This window comes from Squalius cephalus (assembly GCF_949319135.1).
Source record: "Squalius cephalus genome assembly, chromosome: 2".
NCBI classification, from domain to species: domain Eukaryota; kingdom Metazoa; phylum Chordata; class Actinopteri; order Cypriniformes; family Leuciscidae; genus Squalius; species Squalius cephalus.
The window spans coordinates 48794029-48818663 of NC_137123.1; the positions used below are offsets into that span (position 1 = coordinate 48794029).

The 24635-nt window shown below is 38.1% G+C and overlaps 2 protein-coding genes across 2 annotated transcripts in view; one reads left to right on the forward strand and one right to left on the reverse strand.

Moving 5' to 3' along the window:
- chrna8 (cholinergic receptor, nicotinic, alpha 8) overlaps positions 1-3145 on the forward strand; it is a 116707-nt gene extending 113562 nt beyond the window's left edge. Inside the window, exon 10 of the mRNA XM_079850503.1 lies at positions 1614-3145. Coding sequence (XP_079706629.1) covers positions 1614-2156 — 543 coding nt within the window. The 3' untranslated portion in view covers positions 2157-3145. The remainder of the gene's footprint in view (positions 1-1613) is intronic.
- A 67-nt stretch (positions 3146-3212) lies between these two features.
- dnah6 (dynein, axonemal, heavy chain 6) overlaps positions 3213-24635 on the reverse strand; it is a 94372-nt gene continuing 72949 nt past the window's right edge. The window contains exons 66-78 of the mRNA XM_079850561.1: positions 20301-20461; positions 18345-18433; positions 17538-17684; positions 14373-14511; positions 13598-13717; positions 10571-10692; positions 10308-10437; positions 10058-10185; positions 9720-9905; positions 6064-6136; positions 5750-5901; positions 4870-5092; positions 3213-3365 (exon numbers count right to left, since the gene is read on the reverse strand). Coding sequence (XP_079706687.1) covers positions 3262-3365; positions 4870-5092; positions 5750-5901; positions 6064-6136; positions 9720-9905; positions 10058-10185; positions 10308-10437; positions 10571-10692; positions 13598-13717; positions 14373-14511; positions 17538-17684; positions 18345-18433; positions 20301-20461 — 1774 coding nt within the window. The 3' untranslated portion in view covers positions 3213-3261. The remainder of the gene's footprint in view (positions 3366-4869; positions 5093-5749; positions 5902-6063; positions 6137-9719; positions 9906-10057; positions 10186-10307; positions 10438-10570; positions 10693-13597; positions 13718-14372; positions 14512-17537; positions 17685-18344; positions 18434-20300; positions 20462-24635) is intronic.

Genomic DNA, 24635 nt, shown 5'->3' on the forward strand with positions numbered 1-24635 from the left:
CCTGAACTTCACACCGAGATGAAGTCATGGAGGAAGTCATATTCAGCTCGCATCTATCCCTTTCAGCATTCAAATGATTTGAATTCCATCTTCTTAGTTTGCCTCCCTCCACAACCACAGATGGGTTTTAAGTAGGCATATTGCCTCCCTTTAAAGGAATAGACCTGTTTAGTTGACCTTGGTAGTAGACAATGCTAACAAGTTAAGGATGTTTGCATGAGGGGCGTCCCTGCTTGTTTTCTGACATCTCACTGCTTTTTGTGGATGATGTTTTTAAGACACTGTGTTAAGAAGTTAAACTTTTAAAATCCCTTGAGACCATGCTCTTTTTTGCCATTCTGCTGCAGTGTGTCTTGGATTTTTAAACAAAAAAGAAAACAAATTTTACAGTTAGAAAAATGCAAGGAACTTGCAAACATCACCACTCAAAGTAACTGGCATTTTTCACCTCATATAAATAAAGTTTATTTTGCAAACTTTTGCACAAAGTTGAGTATTCCTCATGCTCTTCTGTCATTCCCTCAATTTACTGGGTGAGTGTGTTTCTCAACTCCCACAGAGAATGTATTGGCAACGTCCGCTCACTCCACACAAGTGGATATCTAGAGCTAAGGCTGGAATACATTGCACAACTTTTAAAATCTGAACAGATTTTACACTAGGCATCATACAATTGCAGACTTTGTAAATAGAGGAAAAACTGGGCATCATACAACTTGTGAGGATCACAAACAGCGAGACGTTCAAGTCACTCCGGACACAAACTCATGCTGAAAACATGCGCCTCGTTGCTAGGAATCACATGACAAATGAAAACCAGCTCAAATCATGTTTGATATCTTCTGAGTAGACGGAATCAAAGTGTGAAGCTAAAAAAACAATCTGTGTCTGAGTCTCTGACCATCATACACAACATGATGAAATCTGTCAACATCGACAGCCCAAATTCTACAGACTAGCTTTGAATTTCACCAACTAGCTCTGACTCTAGCTCAGACAGCAAATTGGGGCAAAAATCTGTACAAAAATTCATTTATTAAATTCCTTTAGGTTTTTTTATCCATCCTAAAGTCATTAAATCTCTTCACATTTTTGTGGAGCGTTACTCCAACATTTTTTTTTTTAATTTTTGGAACAATACAAACAATCAGGACTTATGCAAAGTTTAACTTAAAATATGGCTTTCTGTTCAAGCAACTAGTGCTGCATTCACAAAAATCCAAATGAAAAAACTGCGTCAGACAAAAATCGGAGAAAATCTGAATATACACAATATGTGGGTGAGTTGTAGAATGACTCTAGTGCAGTTGGTATTGTGATCTCCCACTGGAGAGGTAATGAGGTCTGTTTGTATTAAACTTTAATGTATCCTCAGCTACTCTTATGAGAAGAAAAGCTGTCTGGTGTTTCTTATTTGGTTCATGTCCAGTGGGACACACCTGCCGCTTGAAGCGTCTGAATTTTTAAACACACGAACCTTTAGTGGATACTTTCTCCCATAATCTAATGAAATATACTGATTTCATACAGCATATCATCATCATAAAGAGAGGAATGTCTTGTTCACACATCTGAGTGCTTCATCTTTAACAGATTCTTCCTGTTCTTCTTAGGTGCGTGTAATCCTGCTCAACTGGTGCGCCTGGTTCTTGCGCATGAAGAAGCCAGGCGAGGAACGCAAAGCCAACAACAAATATGACCACTCTCCAGCGCACCATGCCAGCGCCAGTAGCATTCAGATGGGGGTAATGCCCGGTCAGCCGTCCTCTACCAACTCAACCACCAACGGTCACATGAACCTGTACTTTGGCTACCACTCCATTGACAACGCTTGCTGCCCACCCAGCAGCGACTCCGGCATGTCTTGCAGCGTTGGTCGAGTCGGCGGGTCGCCAAACGAAGAACAGCGGGAGGCAGTGAGGGTGTTTTCAGGCGAACAGGAGATCCATCACATCCTGGCGGAAGTGATGTACATAGCTCAGCGATTCCGTGACCAGGATGAGGCAGAGGCAATCTGCAGCGAGTGGAAATTTGCGGCAGCAGTCGTGGATCGGCTCTGTCTGGTGGCGTTTTCACTTTTTTCCATCATCTGCACCTTTACCATTCTCATGTCCGCGCCAAACTTCATTGAGGCAGTCTCGAAAGACTTCACATAATTGCAATAGCGTTGCATTTTCTTTTTTTGTTTTTAAAGATATAAAATATGATATAAAAAACACGTGATTAAGTGTGAGAAGTGTCTACCACCAAAGTCGAGTCCTTCCTCTTCTCATCGTTTTGAGATCAACGTGAACTATTGTTACAATAATTAAGATTAAAAAAAAACTTGTCAAAGTTATGTATTTTTGAACTTTTCAAACAAACATACAGACCCTTGGACAAGCTGTTTGGGTGATATTGTATGTCTTTATATACTGTATTTGGACTGAGCACTTGAGGGTTGGTTTTTGTAAAGATGTGTTCTCAGTGTGACAACACTTTTAGACACAGCTATGTCTGTGAAGTTTATGTGAAATATAAACAACCAATCCCATAATCGCATTGGAAATAGGTTTCTTTTCATTTCTTGGCTTTAGTAATATTTTTGACATAATTCAATATTGTTAGAATGAAAAGTTATCACTGAACTGTAATATAATTCATACATTTTAGCAAACATTTTCTTTATCAAAGCAACAATAACCTATGTTAACTGTAGAATTAATAAGCTCTGTAACTGTCATCATTTTGACATTTTTGTATAAATAAATATTACAGTTATTAGTGTTCAAATCTTTCATTTGTGTCCAGTTTGTCCACATAATCAGAGTGTCATTATTTTGTCACTTCATTCTGACCCTGTGCTCTGTTGTATTATGTAAAAATACTATGTAAACACTGTGGATATAAGTAATTTAGTTAGAAAATATTAATTAAATAAATAAAACAATTTAAAGTTCTAGGTGAATCCATGTATTTTGCATAAATAGTTCTTGGCATTTAATTCGGACTTTCTGGATATTATGTATGTGGCTGTGTTATGTTTACCTAGTTTTGTTTCACTTACAACTAGTATTTCTACTACTATAAATGTATTGTAGGTGCATTTATTCATTTTAGAGGGGAAGGGAAGAGAAAATCAACATTACAGGTCATTTTGATTTATAATTCATTTTTAATGTTTAATGTTTTTTATTATTATTATTCTTTACTGTTACTTGTGCTCAAAAACACTAAAAGCTCTGTTGAGAAATGATCTAAAGTCGCGAAGTAAAGCTTTGCTTATTCATTGAGTTGGCAGAGTAGTGCAGAGGCTTTTGAGATCCAGTAGTCACTGGGCCGATTGGATGGCAACATCACAGTTACCACAAAATTTGTGGAGTGTCCTAATAGACAGAACAAAAACATAGAATTTAATAAAAGAAAAAAGTAAAAATATCATAAATAAGATAACAATTCAAAGCTAAATTCTGATACTAATGGTTTAAGCCGGATTTTTTTAAGCAAGGTTTTTTTTTTACAATAGCCCACTGGAGGTAAATATACAGTATGGATGAATGTTTCTGCCTCAGAATAAAAAAAAGTTAATTGTGGGCTAAGTACCTACATTGTAAAGAAAGGTAATTGTGAACTGAAGTTTAAAGTCACAATTGTGAGATTTAAAGTTACAATTAACTTATTTTTATTTGACTCTGTGGCAGGAACAGGATAACCGTTTAAACTAGGGCTGCACGATATTAGGAAAAAATGACATTGCGATATTTTATTTTTCTACGATATATATTGCGATATGAAATGAAATCTAATCTATTTTTTTCTTACAAACAAATATGGGGTAAACACACTTACATTCTCATTTTAAATGATTTAAAAAGAGTATTATTTAAATTAAATGATTTGTTTGTAACTTTAGGATATGGTTTGAATTGTTAACATTAGTTAATGTAGGCTATCTAATAACTAACATGAACTTACCATGAGCAATACTTTTGTTACTGTATTTATTCATCTTTGTTTATCTTAGTTTATAAAAATACAGCTGTTATTGTTTGGTAATTTTACTTCACAGTGCATTACTGTTAACACATACTGTACAACTTTTGATTTCAATAAGGCTATATAGCCTAAATATTGAAATTAACAATGTTGTAGAAGTGCAGTTTACTAATAGTAAATGTTAACTAAAGTAGTTAAATAGTTTAATAAATAGAACATTATTGTAAGGTGCTACCGATTTTTTTTTTTTTATATACACCAATTTAGACGTCTCGTGAGTTCAGTGTTGGACAGGTCAGTTGTTTAAAAACCATTCATTAAATTGAATCGGTTTGGGTTCAAATGAATCATTAGTTCGCGAATCTGACATGTAGGCGAGTCTACGGCACGCGTTGTGTAATTACCTCGGCAGTTTAGGATATCGCACAATATTTGTCAACACAGAAAACATTTCATCACTGGATAGTTTTTTTGTTCGACTCCATCGTGTCAATTGATTTTGATTAATATGCGCGACTCGCGAGGGAGAGAGAGAGAGCAAGACAGCGCTCGTGTTGTTTGAAGACGGTGAAGGTGAGCGCGCACGCGGCCGGGGCTCTCTCGCTCTGCTCGTTCTTAAATGCGCCCTGTTAAACTAACAGGACTTAAAAACACATGCAAATGTTAAACTTTCACTCTATGATGGTTAAGATGTGCAATTAATCCGTGAATCATATGTGTTAAAAAGGCCGGGGAGCAGCTGGCCCGTAAGGTTAATGAATCACGGATTAACTACGACAGCCTACATCGCACATCCTGCGATGTGACTATCGTGGATTCGCACATCGCGATATCGATGTTTAAACGACACATCGTGCAGCCCTAGTTTAAACTTCACAAGACTCATAAACTGACCTGTAGTTGATAGAGTTCCAGCACGAGCAGAGGTCTTGTACAGAGGTGCCTCGTAGAAGGTGGACTCAGGAACATAGTTTTGCTGAGGTTCAAAATGCACCACAGGCAGCACGGAGTTCATCACCCTTGACAGCGCGTCTTCAATAACCATGTTTATGTCATCCCAGCGACAAGCATCCATGTACATACCATGAACCAACACACCATCTTCCATGGAGGGAAGCTACAAAGGCAGACCATAACATATTGAAAACATTAATGATGTGAGATTTAACCATGACAAAAAAAAATTCTTGATCTTTTGAAATAAAATAAAATAAAATAAAAATGCACTTTGAAAAACTACTGAAAGGCTCAAATTTCTCTTGTTCTCCTTCGAAATATAGGACAACCCCTATTCTGAGTTTTTTGAAAGCCATTAATACTTTTGTTCCACAAGGATGCATTCAATTCATCAAAAGTGAAAGTAGAGACATTTATGATGTTGCAAAAATTTCTATTTCAAATAAATGCTGTTCTTTTAAACTTTCTATTCATCAAATAATCCTGAAAAAATCCTTTATCACCGTTTCTACAAAAATCATTATATTTTACAATATCACAATTATTTATTTATTTTGATCAAATAAATGCAGCCTTGGTGAGCATAAGCCAAACCCAAACGTCTGAACGGCAGTGTAATTCAAAGAGGAAAATCATTAACAAGTAAGTTATGACTGTTATTTGCGCTTAAAAAAGGACCTCAGCAAAACATAAAAATTATATCCCTTGATCATGGGATGTTCATGTTTACAGTATATATCTAAAGTTTTTGTTGTAATCATATTCAAAAATATGTTAAAATATCTCTGCAAGTATCCTTGCTTGTTTCCAAGCTGACCTCTTTGTCCATGTCAAGTTCCTTCCCTGGCTCAAGGCTTTTCAGAGCTTCAGTGACAAGAGTCTGGTCTCTGTACACTGGTACCACGTTGAAACGAAAATTCAGCTCATCAATGGGCAGGTTGTATTTACGTGCATGATTCTGCAGTGCACCTGTGAGACAGAACCAACTCTTTATTGAACAAAGGTGTTTCAAATTACATTTGAAAAATCCTGTATACATACGTTTTGATTCCACCTATTTTCTAGGGCCTAAATCTGTTTGGGATTTATTTTATTTTCCAGAGCAGGTATTAATGCAAACTTGTTTCTTACCTGTGAGGAATCCTTGAGGGAAAAATAATCCAGAAATCCAAAAAGACTTGGGCTGACCCCTTGTGATCCAACTCTGTTTACACAACCACACACACAACCAATGGTACTTTACAATCTTGTGCATTCAAAATGGAAAGAACAAAGGTCATTCAAAGTAAAACAAAACAAAAATCCCTGAGGGCAAACAAAGTCAGCTCAAAGGTAAAGCAGACAGTCTTGGATCATTTCTATTTCAGAGCATGTGAAAAAATCAGTAACTAGAGGGTTGAAGGTTCTAGTTGATGGACACAACTACATACATAACCTTAACAAAGACCCTCAAATCATACAGCTTGGGGAGGATATCAGGATATTCCTAAGCTGATAAATAATAAATGCTTATATTAGTGTGCCATAGTCTTTGTAGAGAAATGGTTCACCTCATTTCCCCCCAAAAAAAGTTTTGTGTGAGAAAAAAATTAGAATTCTATTTATTCAGTGAAAATCTTGCCTTCTGGCTTAGCTCTCAAATCTCATTCACTCTCCAAACCTCCAACTTACTGCTTCACAAGAAATTAGACAAGAATGTCAATGAGATATGTGTGCATGCATGTTCTTCTCTACCTCCTTCTTCCCTTGCTTTTCATCATATCATTCTGGAAGGCATTTAGTATAGCATGAGTCATACGTAGACTAGTTTACTTATAGTTCTCTTTGACAGCCCCATTTCCCATGTACATCCATTATGTGGAAAAGAGCAGCTTGGACATTCTGCTAAATATCTCCTTTTATGTTTCACAAATGAAAAAAAAAAATTTGTACACAACCATTCAAAAAGTTTAGGTTTCAAAAAGTTTTGTGTTTTAAAATTTTTTTAAAATGAATGTTTATTTATTACGACTTCATTAAATTGATCAAAAGTAACAGTAAAGACATTTATAATGTTACAATTGTTTCTGTTTGAAATAAATGATGTTCTTTTAATCAAAGAACCTTTAAAAAAATGTATCAGTTGTATACAGTTTCCACAAAAATAAAAATATCAAAATATTACTGTTTTTATTGTTCAAATGAATGCAGCCTTGGTGACCTTAAAGGTGCTCTAAGCGATGTCACACATTTTTTAGGCCAAAACTTTTTTTGTCACATCCAGCAAACATCTCCTCACAATCCGCTAGCTGCCTGTCCCCTGAACACACTGTAAAAAAACGCAGTCTCTGTAGGCAGCCCAGGCTCCACAAACGGCAAGAAAAACAAACTGGCCCAGCCTTGGCCACGAAACATAACAAACAGTGTTCCAGCCAATAACCGACAAGAATGATTTGGGGATGGGGGTTGGGGGGTTAGTGCGCGTGCACATGAAGGGGGGTGTGGGGAGTGGAGGAGAGAGAAGCATGAAGAGGGAAGTTAGCTTGAGGAGAGATGTCCTAAACAACAACTAACGTTAAAATTGTATATTCTTGAGAATTTTTATATGGCCTACACACGACCAAAGAGACGACGTTCCGATGAACAAATAACAAAGAATAGGGAAAAGGAGAAGGAACGCGAAGTCCCGAATTTACATCGGAAAAGCGTTCAAAAGGTGGCGAGAACTCGGCCGGAAGAAGGGCTTCCAATCCGACATGCAGGTGGCTCTGTTTTTGCTGGACAGGTGGGTAAATCCAGTTTGTTTTTTCTAAATGGTTCATGACTGTTTTAGGAAGCACGGAAGGGAGGGGGAGGGGACGGGATGAGGAGGCCTCCATTTTGTTTGACAATACTTCGAACGTCAACAAGAAGTGACGTCACCCAGCATCGCTTAGAGCACCTTTAATAGACTTAAAATCATTTTCAAAAAAATCTTACCGACCACAAACTTTTGAATGGTAGTGTATGTGTTTGGAACGATATGACAGTGAGAAAATGATGACAGAATTTACATTTTTGTAAGAACTATATATTTCTGAGGAGAATAACAGCAATGGGTAATTAAAGGGATAATTCACCCAAAAATGAAAATTCTGTCATCATTTACTCACCTTCAAGTTGTTCCAAACCTGTATGAGTTTCTTTCTTCTGTTGAACTTTCATAGTAGGAAAAAAAATAGTATGGAAGTCAATGGTATGCCGTCAACTGTCTGGTTACCAACATTCTTTAAATATCTTTTGTGTTTAACAGAAAAAATAAACTCACAGGTTTGGAACAACTTGAGGGTGAGTAAATGATGACATAATTTTCATTTTTGAGTGAACTATCCCTTTAAGTTTTCTCTCTCATAAATGATGGTGGGCTTATATTATGTAGTGTACCTCAGTCTATTCATGCTGATGTAGAGGAAAATTTCTCTCTTCACTACTGAAATTTAAACTAGTCCAGTTACATATGCTGAGCCTGTTCGCAGAGTTCAGAAACACTTTTTTTTTTTTTTAAATTCATCCATATTAACATAAGCTTATCGTGTGTGTCTGTGTGTTATATAACAAGAGCACTCAGACCAGCCACACGGAACAGCACATCCAGTCAGAGATAACCGTTTGGTGTGCCCATCAACCCGTGCAAGAGAGCAATCACCATATGTAAGTCCCAGACAGTGAGGTGAGGATATACAGAAAGAAATTGTAGTTGTTTATGTAGCCTCTTTGATTGTGGTTCAGAATGGCTGTGAGCCCCTCTGGCTCCATTCATGAACTATAATAACAACAGCACACAGCTCATATATCACTGGCCTTTACTGGAATCCCCAACCATGAGGAAATTGTCCATGTACAATGAGAGTGAACCTCCTGAATACAAAATTTTACAAAAAAGTGTGTGTGTGTCTGCACACATGCATGTGAGTGGAATCTTAAACCTAAGACTATTTTTAAGGTCTTGCCTTTCTGAAATACGATAGTACAGATTTGCAGATTGGCTTCAAAGCCTGTGAGCCATGTATTAAAATGCATGATGCATTGCAAATGCCATGCAAATGGCATTGACTTGATTTGTACCTGGACTTTAAAGTAGATTCAGTACACTTAAAATGTAGGAAGTATTTGAATTTGAATATATAATCATAATAATAATAATAATTCTAAGTCAGAAATATTATATTATTGTAATATAACTGCACAGTAAAAATAAAAATGACATTTAAAAATAATTATATTAATAATTTTACTTTAAACTACAGAAGTAAAATTACAATACTTATTTTTTGATTTCTTCTTTTGCAAGAGTTAAAACATTGAGCTTTTTATGTGTTGGAAAAACTGCAGGGAGACCTTTAAGCTTTTGTGTTTAGTTTATAAATGCTTCTCATTAAAAAATATTTGCACAAAAATTGTGTAAATTATGCAAATGTAAAAAATTTAAGCGAACTTGGCACACAAGTGACAACTAAACTCACATCACACACAGAGATGGATGTCGCAGCATTTACTATGAACCGAGCCGCTCTGAGATGCTGAAAACAGATTATAATAATAATAGCCTTTTGTGATTTGATAATTGGACTAAGCCATATGCAATTTCGATTTTAGTTGTCTGACAGATGCATTGCCAAAGCACTGATGCAAAACACAGTGTTAGACATCTTTTGTGTTATTATGAAAATTGTAAAATATTTTCAGTTCTTGATGAAACTGTGGCTGGATAAATGATTGGGCTGCCACATCTAGGTAATTAATGGGAAATGCTGGTGACATAGACATACCTCTACAAATGCTGTGCGCAGGGTGAGATCTCTAACCCAGCTGCCGAGAGGTTTGAGAGATGGGTAAGCAGCATTAGACCAGTGAGCAGGAACTTGGTTATTCAGGAAACTGTTATAAATCTTCTCAATTTCTTCTGACATCACCACTAGACCTGCTATAGCCTTCTGTAGAGTACACAGCGAAGTCTGCAGGAAATGCATGCACACACAAATACAAAAAATTAAGAGTGGGAAAATTAGTGTGATCATTCATTCATTCATTCTTGTTTGATTAGCAGCTGTAATCAATTCATCATGTGGTTTACAATCAAAAAACTGTAACAAAACCGATCTCTTACCTTCAGCACACGCAACAGGAAGTTAAAGCGGTCTACTTCCTGACCAAGCACAGTGGTTAGGGAGTTAACTCTACCACTCGAATCTTGCAAGAACAGACTCTCCACTGCTGCATCCATATCTAATTTCTCTGCTCAGATGCACAAACATCATCCACAGAGACACACACACGGACAGGTAAAAAAAAACTCATTATAAAACAGTAGTTACAGTAGACTTGTGTGCAGGGAGATACAGGGGCTTGAGACTAACCAGGGATCTTTGCTAAGATGGTGTCAGCCAGCTCATGGACCAACTCATCATTGCTCTTCCCTCCACCAGCTGCTGAGGAGCGAGGCTGGACTTCTAGAATGGTGCAGATTAGTGTCATTGTCTCCTGCCTCTGTTTTCAAAGATGGAAAGGAGACCAATGTGTGTGATATATGCCAAGTAGCAGGTGCTCTTTATCTAAAGATGTGCTCTTCATCTCAAGATTTTTTGTTATTTTGTGTACAACAAGAAGAGGTGAGAGTTACCTGGAAGGCCAGATTAGCGTTTTCATGCATGCCAAAGACCTCTGGATCATCAATAAGAGGCAGATCATCAATATAATTCTTATACTCAGTCAAGCTGTCTGAATCAGGAGCAAAATAAATCCCTGCACAAAAGGAAATAGAGCCTTTGTTATTTAAAGTTGAGGTGTGTAATGATCTACTGGCACTACCATGGAAGTAGTGGAACTAAACAAACCATATAAAAAGGTTTCGCAAACGTAACACTCCCCCCTTCCCTCATGCTTTTCCACTCTCAACGGCTTTGTATGAACAGTATGCAAACTTAACTTTAACTTTATTGTCCTTGAATGCAATTTTTTTATGTAGATAGCAGTATACAGTACATACACAAACAGCAACACAACACACACAAAATAACACACATTTATTATTCATTTAAATAATAAAGTCATTTAAAAACATGATTGCAGAAGGAATAAAGAAATTCTTATATCTGTTTGATTTCCACAAAGGGAATTTAAATCTCCGGCCTGATGGAAGCAGTTGAAATTCAGTACACAATGAATGGGTGACATCGGAAAGGACTAACTGGCCCTTCCTAGTCACCTTACGTTCATAAATTTGTGTGATAGTCCTTAAGTCAGTCCCCACTATCTTGCTGAACATCGTAAATATACTACTCAACTTACTCCTATTCTTTACATTAATATTGCCAAACCAACAAATAATGGAAAAACTTGAGACAGATTCACTAAAACAGGTGTAAAACATTTTCATAAAAGAAACACTCAGATTAAAAGCTCATTGTTTCCTCAGAAAATACATGTGCTGAAATGCTTTCCCTCTAATAATGTCGATATTTGCCTCGAATTGTAGTTTATTATCAAATGCATCGAACGGCAATTACACTGAATAATTTTTCTTCAGAACGTTGACTTGTCACCGTTGGAACAAGCCCAACATAGAAGTTGCTAGCCATAGAAAACCACCTCTTCAGCGGACCAAATCACAAGCTGCGTTTGTGAACTCGCAAGCAACTCCGCTGCAGTTGCGTGTTCCAGTCAGAAGATGAACAAAAAGCTGAGCTTGTGACGTGAGGTGCTGTCAAAGAGGATTTCTTTTTTTGGGAATTGGCACTACTATAGAATCTTCTCAAAGACAAGCGACTTCAAAAAGTTGCAATGATTTATTAAAAATAAATTAATAAATCTCTGAAAGCTACTCTGCACAAGTCCTCAACAGTCTGCCACCAATGTGATCAGGGCCTGTTCCTAACCTTAACCTGACCAAAACAACTATGTACATCAGCTCTGCAGATTTGAAATTTAAATGGAGTGTCCAGAGTCGCTGATTTCCCACAATAATCAGATAATTCAGATGTAAAATCATGACTATCAAACCGTGAATAAAATTAGTTAAAATCATCTGCGTAATTCATAATCGAGTTTACATCCTAAAGTAATACTTTTTGTCTTCTGTTTAGTTCCAATTATGGACTTCACTCCATCGCAGGCTACATGAGATTTCCCCTTTGTAAACAGTTTCTTTTTCCTTGTACCACAATTTTGCTAATTTCACCTCATTGCTAGGGACTCTCTGTACCGAATACTATCGTTTAAAATAAATATTCCTTAGATCAGTGGTCACCAACCTTTTAAAGCTCAAGATCCCTGACTTTGGCCTTGATGAAAGGCAATATCTACCTATAGATTTTTCATGGCCGATTTATTTTTCATGTCAAATTGGCCAATTCCGATACCAGCTGCCGTTTTTTTCCATTGAAACTATTCTGAAGACAGTCAGTTTCCTTCAGAGATACATTCATATAAATCCCCACCCCAATTCAATATTTACATGTTTCTTCCTATATTTCTAGCATCACAAACAGTGATCTTGCTGTGCCTGCTATTTTCTCTGCTGCGTCTTCAGCGTGTCATATTTTCACACAAATACAATTTCGGGAAACGATAGCAAGACAGTTTGTGTGCAAGTCTGGAATAGAGATCAGGCAAAATTAAACTAAAAACCGTCCAGTTGCCGATCATGTCTTTGGAGCACAAACCGGTGCATCTCTAGAAAAAAGTTTGCACCACAAATATTTGTACTCTCACAAATGCTCCCAAATAATTTTTGAGGTTGCACAGATTCAATGGTCGCCATTTCGAGCCTTGATAACGTGTTTTTGTACTTATTTTTCTGTTATTTTCGGGAGCTACCGACACAGTGATAAAGATCTACCAGTCGGCAGGTTGGTGACCACTGCCTTAGATGATTAATCACATTTTTAACATGTTTAGTGATCCAAGGCTTGTTATTCAGAAATACTATACAAGGTTTCTTTTGAAAGACCAAATCTTAACAAAATGCAATATAATTAGTCACAGTCTCAGTAAGATCATCTAAATCGGATTTAAACAATTCTGAATCAATACATTCAAAGCATCCCATTAGCTCTTGAACTGAGTCATCAGACCACACAGGAACTAATCTTTTCTCAGTTTTTTTCCCTTTTCAGGACAGGTTTATAAATAGGGGCCAGATAAACAACATGATGGTCAGACAGGCCCAGAGGGGCTCTCAAGGATGACTTATATGCCCCTTTAATAGACCCATAACAAAGTTTCAGATATTTTCCACATCTGGTAGGACAATCCACATATTGATCAAAATGGCTGAGTGATTTCTCCATTTTACAATGATTAAAGTCTCCCATCACAATGTTAGGTGCGTCAGGAGAGATGCTTTGCAAACGTCTCCTTGCTATTTTTTTCCTGACACATTCATAATCATTAGGTTACTTTTGCCAGTGTTTTGCAGCAAGCTTTATGCATGCGCTTGAGCGTGAGGCATATATTCTGCCCTACCTAGCCAGTAACAAAGCTACCTAGCCAGTAACATTTAACTGAAATATCTTAAAAGTCCATTTTAACAAAAGTGACCATTGGGGAAGTCAATATACCAGTACTTGTGATTATAGTCGTCTCAGCACATTAAAAAGTCTATGGAATTTCCCCATTTATCAAAGTAAACATGTGTGTTTGTGTATACCTGATTTAGAGTAGGTATAGCCGTCCTCTATTGTGCCTGGGGAGAAGAAACTCTTGAGTATGGTGCGCAAGCATCGCTGATCCCAGGCATCCGTCACCCTGCCTCCATACGTAATCTCACCTGCAGAGACAATAAAACAAACAAACCACATTTCAATTCGTTGCATGACTGACACCTTGCCAAAAATTAATGAGACAATTGGACATTGTGTGAAGCTTCCTTAATGAGTCTTTCCCAAAGCCTCTCATAACAAAATTACTGGAACACTCTCTCATAGTCCCTGCACGCCATCAGCTGCACCAAATTTGATGAAATTTATTGTCACCAGCTGATGGTCTGTAAAATGATGCCTACATATGAGAAATGCATTTGTAACAATTCTAATACATTTTGGAATTTTTTGTGAAAGAATACAAAAGATTTTTGGAAAACTGTCAATAATATTACACAAATATTGATATTTATTTAATTTATTTAACAGACAAACACATAGAAACAAAAACATTTTACCGGTAAATTACCAGTACCGGTATGATTACCGGTATGAGCATGTACAAGGTCAGAAGGCATTGAAAATAAAGCGCTTCTTATCTAGGTGGATTAAGGATCAGTGTTTAAAGATCATTTTCGATGATTGACATCACAGTTTACCAGTGTGTGCATTTTATCGGAAAAGGCATTCTGGTAATTTTACGGTGATTTTTCTGGGATTGCTATGTGAAAGGGGCTAATGACTGATGCTATAAATATTTCTGCAATAAACACAGACATATACCTGTGATATATATAAGAGCATCCCAGGGTATATGTCCTTTATGGCAGTAGAGGCTTTGGTTGAGAAGAGCACACTCTCTGTCGCTGTCATTGAATTCATAACGGATGTTCCAGCCCAGAGGACCAAATTTCTTCCTCTCCTATACAAACATTAATGCATAAACACAGAAAGGAAATCACATATAGACAGAAGAGAAGGATTTAGAGGATGTGAATAAGTAAAGCAATCCTGAACATCTATTGTACTGCAAATAATTGGCCATTTTATTTCAAACAATTGGGTAACACTTTCAATGAAGACTATGCTTATAAATATAAATATATATATATATATATACAGTATATATATATATATATATATATATATATATATATATATATATATATATATATACATTTTTTTTTTTTTTTTTTACAATAATAAAGTATTACTATTCTATAAATATATTTATAAAGACTCATTAAGACCTATACTGCATTATAAGAACAGTTATAGTTCAGTTATAGTATACAGTTATTATACAATTATTTGTATAATTACTTATGCTGTTGTCATGGTTTGGGTTTTGTCTTGTCATGTGATCCTGCCATGTGTCTTGTCATTGGTTAATCGTCTGATCATTGTTCACAGGTGTTCCTTGTCTTGTAATTAGTCTATGTATTTAAGCCCTCATGTTTGCCCTGTGTCCTTGTCGAGTATTGTTTGTTCTATGTCCCAGATCCGGTTTCTTGTTTTCTAGTCTTGGTTTTGTGTTCCTGTTTTAGTTTAGAGTTTTCCATGCCTGGTCATGCTTTTGTTTTGTGTTTGTTATATGTTTGATAATTAAATTTGCGTTTGGGTCCTCATCTCAACTTGCCTCCAGTGAATTCGTCACAACTAAGTCATGCATTTGCTTTTTCAATATGCATGCTCATAATACACTGATTTATAAATGTTCAAATATAAAATAGATCTAGAGACACTTGTTTGCTGTCCAGTTAGTTATCAATTATGTCTTTAATGGCTAATGTTTACATTAGAGGTCATGAATGGTAATTCATGCTAGTATGTAACATTAAACAATATTTTTTTTTCAACTGTTTGTATTAATGGTTTCTATTTTTTCCCCCATTATATTATTACGGGAATTACTGGTCATTAGTTACATTTACAAGTAAACAACTTAAATATATAATGAGCAAATTTTCATGATTTCTTAACATTTGCTTTAGGAAAATTGCATCTTATGTTTTCACTTTACTTAAAGCCACCAATGATGCATTTATGGAGGTTAGTAACTGTATTATCACTCATAATTAGGGCTGTCACTTTTGTGAAAAAATCCTGAGACATAAGTGTTCATTGAATCAATTGTAAAATCGATTTTCCATGTCTAAATACGTTTCCATTTTAAACGCCAAATATGGGGAAGTCCACGGACAACTTACAGGCATTAGGACGACCGTAAAGAGGGTGCTTGAAACGCGCACAAGTCAGCAAATCTTCCTGATGATTTATTGGCGTGAAGTTTTGTGCACAATGACAAACAGGAGTGCAACATTCTCGAAAAACAGCAGAGTGGACTGCCATAGCATAAATGAAAAACATTACTGCAGTCTTCAACATGGCTGTGTTTACGATTAGAAATGTCAAACAAATTTCGCCTACATAGGCAATTATAGACCGTAGCCCGAATCTGTATCTGTATGCATGAGACTGTCTGCATACCAGCAGAATTCACAGTTTAGTTGTAAAAAGAGACACATTATGCAGAAGTATAATTTGCTGTTATGCGTGTTTGTCAGAGCCTGCAGTTGCTATGTGATGCGCGTTTGCTGCGGGCGTATCGTGACGAGCTGGACGCGCTCCGAGAAAAGACTGTTAAAATCGATTCCCTATTTTCGTTTTCGAAACTTGCGTTGGTTGGTCCGATCGATTGTGCAATCGATTTTCAAACATAAAGTGAACGCCCTACTCATAATACGTATTTTTAAGAACACAACATGGCTATAACAATATATTCACTTATTTGACAGAAATATCTGTCAAAAATCTGAATTACTAAAGTGTCATATAATATAATAACAATATACAGCAATGCAGGTTGTCTGTTTATAAATACGTTCATGGAACCATACGACTGACTAATTAATAAATATAAGTCAGTGTGTAATTGATTATGAGAATGCGCATTGAAAATCAGTGGATAATGGATTATGGAATATTATGGATAATGTCCATTGAAAAAGCAAATGCATGACTTATAAGTAATTATAAAAATATTAGAAATGTAACTATAACTGTTCTTGTACAGTATAGGTCTTAAGTCTTTATAAATATATGTATAAATTAGTAATACTTATAATGAATTATAGCTCCATTTATGCTTATTTATAAGCAAGGTCTTCATAGAAAGTGTGAACATTTTTGTTACCTAGTTTAAAGTAAAATTTAATAAATGAATTCTGTATCAAATAAATGGTGTAGTTTTGAATTTTCTATCTTTTGATTTTTTGATCTTCAAAAAGTGTCAGTTTACACAAAAAAATATTAAGCAGCACAACCATTTTCAACATTTAGAAGAATATTTAATCTTACTAATTAGAATGATATTAGTATGATTTCTGAAGGATCATGTGAAGGATAAACACAGACAAGTAATGACTACTGAAAATTCAGCTTAGCCATCACAGGAATAAATATATTAATATATAATTGTAATAATACTTCACAACATTAATGTTTTTACTCTATGATCAAAAAAATGTAGCCTTAATGAGAATAACATCAAAAACATTTTTACCAACCTCAACATATGAATCTATAGCACATGTACAAATATCAACATATCTAGAATTTTAAATATAGACCTTGAATATAAAACCAAAAGTCTTGGTTTTTGCATCAGATACATAGCTTATAAAGTATATTTTCCACCACCAACTAGGTAAGTGGTTTTCGGCTGTTCAAAAAAATCATAGACATAAAAAATATAAACTTAACCTCACAAAGAGAAACAATTTAAAGTTACTCCAAAGCAAATTTACCATATAAGCTGCACAAGAGAAAAGTTTCCATCTAATAATTTTTATTTAATCATAAAAACTGCATTCATGCTTTTAAATGTACAATCTCTTGAGGCTTCAAATTAAATAGAAACAGAATTTTCAACCCTTGAGCCCTGACCTGAATGATGGCGTGGAAAAAACACACTCCAAAAATGATCTTCCTCCATTTCCTGCCAAGGGTGTGTTCCTCAAAGAACGTACTGCTGATCTCTGTAAAGGCGCGTCTCACATTGGCACGGAGACCCTTTGGGGGCTCGTTAGTAACCTACCATCACATTAACAAAGGCTCATTAGTTTCCTGGCAACACAAACATATTAGCAACAAAACAAAAATTAGAGCCAAAGACAAAATAGAACTACTAAAATTAATACAACTAAGTTACAAACTCTAAACAGGCTGACCACTTAAAGACATTCATGTCACTGCACTTTCATTATAATGAAATATTGTTTATGGTCTTATAAACTATTATTGGTTCCAGTGATTTAAGTAAAGCTGGGGTTTAACTGATAGGGATGTTAGCACAGGGGTGTTAATGTATTAGGTAAAGAGTTAATAAAATATGAAAGCGCTCCTCCTTGTGAAGTGTTATCTTCTTTTTGCAGGAGTGTGTGCCTGCGTTAGTGTGACTAAAATTTTAATTTCATATACATGCAGATGCAGTATCCAAGTGCTGGAAGGATGAATGATGTGTAAAGGTAAAAATATGTGCATGTCATCAGCATATGGATGCCACTGACGCATGAATCTTCTCTCAACATTGATGTATGTTTTCATCTCCGAAAGATAAAAAAAAAATTAGATAAAGGCATGTGCATACTTTCCTGAAAAATTTGTACTCGTGTATGAACTATCAGTGATTATCAGTTTTTTTTTTTTATGTATGGATGTATGTATGTATGTAAGTTTGTGTCCTTGTGTTACCTTGACAGAGTTTTGTAATACAGTGACAGGAAATACATTGGTAGGCATGGAACTAAGGAACAGTCTGAAGTCCTCATGGATAACTGTGTCTGCAAAGGCCATACAAGAACAGGACAACATAAAACAGGCCAACAAAAAAATTGATTCATAATGGATTCACATGTTCAGCACACAATCTGTAAGGTCGAAGCAGGTACAAAACAGGTGAGCATGTCTTAAAAAAGAACAATAATATTTTCACTGAACCATACAAACATGTACACAGACACAAATATAAACATAGTTAAGTGTTACTTTATAAATCGAGTCATTCATTTGACATATTTATTTGGAAGATCATACTAATTTAACAGTTTCAGCTTCAGTGATTCTGGAGAAATTATAGCGACCACATATCAAGTGTTTATATATAATATTCATAAAGTTTTGAAGTACTAAAAAAAACACTAAAAGCGAGAGATAGGTCACAGATCTGCCTTTAATTCTTTAAAGGAGAACTCCGGTCAATTTTAACATTGAGCTCATTTTTTTGTACATTTGGAGTGCTGTCAATACAGAGAACAACGACAAAAATCGGTGTTGCCTACACCGTGTTATCCTCTTTTTAAAATTTGCACCCTGTTGACTTTAATGGGGCAAGTTTTAAACCTGCTTTTAGCCTCTTAACATCCTTGATGTGTCATTACAAGTGCACAGGTCATGTGAGTGATTCCTTCGGAGTGAACGCGGGTCAATCTGACTGCAGTAGATGTGAAAGATATGAATAAAAATGATATTTATTTAGCCAGCGCTCATACCTGTATTTACATCCTGTTTTCGGTCAAAGTCCATAGTAATCGATTGTCGAGTTCACGCGCATTGGTTTAGTACCTATGATCATGCGCCTGAACTCGACAATCGATTACTATGGACTTCGACCGAAAACAGGATGTAAATACAGGTATGTGCGCTGGCTGAATAAAAATCATTTTTATTCATATCTTTCACATCTACTGCAGTCAGATTGACCCGCGTTCACTCCGAAGGAATCACTCACATGACCTGTGCACTTGTAATGACACATCAAGGATGTTAAGAGGCTAAAAGCAGGTTTAAAATGTGCCCCATTAAAGTCAACAGGGTGCAAATTTTAAAAAGAGGATAACACGGTGTAGGCAACACCGATTTTTGTCGTTGTTCTCTGTATTGACAGCACTCCAAATGTACAAAAAAATGAGCTCAATGTTAAAATTGACCGGAGTTCTCCTTTAAGCAGGGGTCTTCGAACATTTCAGGCCCCCTTATTTTTAACATTTACTTAATACGTTTTAATGCAGGAAAGACAATCAAACATATACAGTACACTACCGTTCAAAATTTTGGGGTCAGTAACATATATATTTTCTAAATAAATATATTTTTTATTCACCAAGGCTATTTAAAAAACTATTTTTTGTAACAATGTAAAAGTCTTTGCTCCTTAAAAAAAACTCCTGCAAGGAGAATAATCCTTTTTTTGAGAAAAAAAAAAAAAAAAAACCTTTTCATTAGTTTAAACAAAAATATTAAGGAACATAACTGTTTTTAATTGATAATAATAATAGTAATAATAATAAATAATAATATTCTTGAGCACCAAATCGGAATTTTAGAATGAATTCTGAAGGATCATGTGACACAGAAGACTGAAGTAATGGCTTAAAATAGATGCCATCTCATGAATAAATTACATATGAAAAAAAAAAATAATAATAAATAAAATAAAATTCATTTGCAATATATTTCATATTATTACTTTTTTGCTCTATGACCAGTAGTGTAGTTGAACTCCAGCTTTTAAACTTAAGGTTTGTTTTTTTACACAAATTTTGATATTACACATTAAATGACCCCTAGGGACTGCAGGGATCAATGCTGAAGATCCCTGCCTTAAAGGACTTTGTACTGATGCAAAACCTCACTCATATACAAACTAACCGGGTTCAGCGAAGGTTTTGATGAGCTCCTCCATTGCCAGCATCCAAGACACAGCAAGGTGGCAGTTTTGAAGGAAGATCCAGTCACCAATCTCCAAAGCTTTCATAATCAGCTTCTCTGCTATAGGACCCTGACCCTGACCCAGCGAGATAGATTTCACCCTGCAATACAAGAAAACGTCTCCGGTTACTATCGTAACCTCGCTTCCCTGAGAGGCGGGGAAATTAAATGCATCCCTATAAAATGCATGGGCGCGACAATTGCATCAGAATCAAGACTGAACGCTTGCACAGCTGATCAAACAGCGAACATGGCGGCTAATGCAATGTCTTGTTCCCGCTTCTCAGGGAACCGAGGTTACGATAGTAACCGGAGACGTTCCCTTTTGAGAGCAGTATACTCTACATTGCGTAGCAATGCTGCGGGAAGATAAGCCTGGAGAAACGGGGTCAAGCTACACCAGCCACGGAAGAGACAGACAGTCAGCCAATAGCCGCACCGCTAGGAGTGCTCGCATCTGATAGGCGGACAGCTCATCAGCTCCAACCCTATCAAAATTTGCATATCCAAATGCAAAGAAAGCAATAACCTCTCAAGCATGAGGTTTAAACACAGTGTCAACGGCGGCAGCGTAGTAGCCACTAGTAGCCATATACACAGAGTCAACAGCATATACATCCAGCTTGTAAAATCTTGCGAAGTTGTTCTGAGAAGACCAGCCAGCAGCATGACATAAATCCTGGATAGACATACTGTACCTCTAGACCAGGGTTTCTCAAACTCGGTCCTGGAGGGCCACTGTCCTGCACAGTTTAGCTCCAACCCTGATCAAACACACCTAGCTGTGAGTTTCTAGTGATCCTAAAGCCATTGATTACCTTACTCAGGTGTGTTTGATCAGGGTTGGAGCTAAACTGTGCAGGACATTGGCCCTCCAGGACCGAGTTTGAGAAACCCTGCTCTAGACCATGCCCACGAAGAGGCAACCGCCCTCGTTGAATGAGCTCTGATGTTGAGGGGACAATTTTTCCCCTGGTATTCGTAAGCTAATGCGATAGCATCCACAATCCAGTAAGAAAGTCTCTGTTTTGAGACAGCACGTCCCTTAGTACATCAACCAAAGCACACAAAAAGCTGGTTCGACATTCGCAAAGCCCTGACAGGACAAACAGCGCTGAGTGTCAGCGTCACGCGAGGATGAAGGCTCAGCAGATACAGCGGGCAGGGACAACCTGTGCTTTGAACGGTGTAGAGAGCTACTTAGGCATGTAGCCCCGTCTCGGCTGGAGAGTAATGCTGCCGTCGCCAGGTCTGAAACAGATACAATCGTCGTTCACCGAGAACAAGTGTAAGTCTCCAATGCGCTTCACAGAGGCGAGAACAAGGAGCAAAGCCTTTTTTAGGGAGAGCTCCTTACCAGCAATCGAAGCTAGGGGCTCGAACGGCGGTAGAGAGAGAGCCCTCAAAACTAGAGGCCATGAAGGACACAATCTCCTCACACAAAAACTCCCCATTTTAGAGCGTAAAGGCGCCTAGTAGAGGGCGAGCGCTCCTCCGTGAGTGTGTCCAGCACTCGTGAAGGCAGAGTGTCTCGCTCATTTACGGTCCCTGAAGCAGCCACACATGAAGGTTAAACAGCTTGGGGCTGGGGTGCCACATCGTGCCGTTCGCCTGAGACAGCAGGTCCTTCCTCAGGGGGATTTGCCATGGGGGAGCCAACATTATATCTCTCAGGTCCGCAAACCAGGGCTGGTTCGGCCAGTTCGGGGCCACGAGGATCACTGACACTCTTTCCTCCCTGATTTTGCGTAACATCATAGGCATAATCTTCACCGGAGGGAACGCGTAAAGCCTGGCTTTCGGCCAACGGGATATCAGAGCATCTCCCATCAGCAGGGAGTGAGATAGCGAGAAGAATGTCTGACAGTGCATGTTCTCGCTCGTGGCAAACAGATGCACGTCCACGGGCGGGACTCGTGTTTTCAGCCAAAACTGCAGCGGCCGCATATGCAGCAAGCCCAGATGGCACACAGAAGAAGCCGCCACCATCAGCCCCAGAAGCCTCTGAAATTCCCTCAGTGAAACAGACCTGCCCAGTCTGAAACGGCACAGAGTCGATGAAATTGTCTCTATGCGCTCTTGAGAGAGGTGGGCTCGCATCGCCACCAAGTCGAAACACACGCCCAGATATGTTATAGTCTGACTCGGAATAAACAAGCTCTTCTGCACATTCACACGCAGTCCCAGTGTATCCAGATTGCGAAGCAGCATTTCCATGTGACTGATTAACACATCCCTTGAGTGAGCTAAAATCAGTCAATCATCTATATAATTTAAAATGCGCATTCCCAGTAGCCACGGTGAAAGTTCTATGGCCGCCATTGCCATTGGTGACGTGTTTTGATTGGAGCCACGCCCCAACGAGGCTAGAAGCACTGGCGGAGAAATGACTCATGGAGGATAGGCTGGCAGCCAATCGGGCACGAGCGGTGTCGTGCAAGACGGGGGAATATTGGCACTCTCTCGCCCTCGAAAGGCCGACTCTGCTCTGGGGCAGGGCGAGTGACACAGTGTTGGGTGTAAGAGGAGGAAAAAGCTCTTTTTGTGAAGGATACATGTTTATATTGTGAAACTCACACAAACAGACACAGCATTTACACGAACATTGCATTTGTTGCCTGCAGGAACATAGGGGACATGATGAAGAACACGGTGCTTGGGGGCGGGGCCACCAGCGAACTCTCTCCTCCTCTTGACCAAATCCGTCAGGATGAAGGCTTGGTAGCCAAGGATGGCGCGCTGACTTTGTCGCGGCGCAGGCTTCTCCTCTGACCCTGACGCTTCCTCCCAGGCCCCGTTCACTGCATACGGCGAACCTCTGGTGTGGGGTGGGGCCCCGCGGCAGGCTGTCTAACCGGTCCCTGAGCGGGGCGAGGCGCCGATGAAGAGTGAGATGTCGACGAGGGCTGGAAAGCTCGCGTCTGTGAAAGAACAGGTGAGCGCGATGAAGATGGATGACGGTGGCTCCAGACCCAGGGCAGTGGACCTCGTCCCCATTATAGCACGAACCATATCCCTCCTGGTTCATAGGGCGCGCACTGGCAGCTCGGGACAGTAAACGCACGTGAAGTCCGTGAACGCCGCCGCGGTGTGGGCGAGGCCCAGGTAGGCGACGCATAACTCATGTTCGTCGGGCGGGTCGATGGGGCTCGCACAAATCTGGCAAGTTGAAGCCATCGGATGCTCGGAGAAAAAGGTTGCTAGTCCTCCTGGAACAGCTTCCACGATGGCAGCATGAAGAAAGAGATTCTGACACAATTGTCACGCTTATGCATTTTATACGGCCCGCGAGCCTGTCAGTATTTGTATACTTTGCGACAATTGGCCAGCTGTTTCAAGCTGGCGTTAGCCCATAAGTTTTCAATGAAAGTGGAGAAGGGAGGAGTTCCTGCAGCGTTGCTATGCAATGTAGAGTTACCGCTCTCGAAAGGGAACCACAATAATGGCAAAAGTCTTGATTTGTCGTGTTTATCATACTTTTCCGAGAAGTTCATGTTCACAAGCTATTTCAAACTCCTGAAACAAACTTCAAATGAACTTTGTTTTGGTCTGATTTTATTTGTCATGTTCTTTGATTCCACTTGAAGTATGGTGGGGCTTTCAGTGTTCCTTTTGTGTTAATGTGACATTTAGGCATGGGTGTATTTGAAATAGCTTGAGAACATGAACTTCTCGGAAAAGTTTGTTCCAGCTAATAAACACCTTTGAACGACCACTGGTCTGCGGCAATGCCTAATAGGTAGATATTCTCTGGGGCTCCGCCTTCTTTGACATAGAAATCATCTCCGGTTCATTTATTCTTTCCAGTCCGTTGAGGTCAAATATCCGTAAGTAAAAACAACTTGTAATTGTAATTCTATTTAAAAGTAACACAGGTTTTTTCATGTTTAATAGTGTAAAGCTGCTGGTTTAAAGCACACTATTGTATAAAGTGCTATATAAATAAACATGACATAACTTGATTGGAGTGCCGAATTGCAGAGCTTATGCAAACATATCCACGACGTTGACAGTGTATCGCTGAAAATGTATTTCAAACTTAAGAGTTTTTTCCTACTTAAATGGGTAGTTCTTGGCCAGAATAAGCTACAAAATATAACATGCTTTATTTAAAATATGGCTGTCCAAAACTAGTACAGGTCCGTGAGAGTAGATAAACCTTTTGAAAATGTGGTCCTTATGGCTTTGATAGAAAATGGCTAATGAATCAACTGTTCTCATAGCTGGCAAACGGATGCAACCGATGGTAAAATCCAGGCTCAGGTTTAAGGTTTA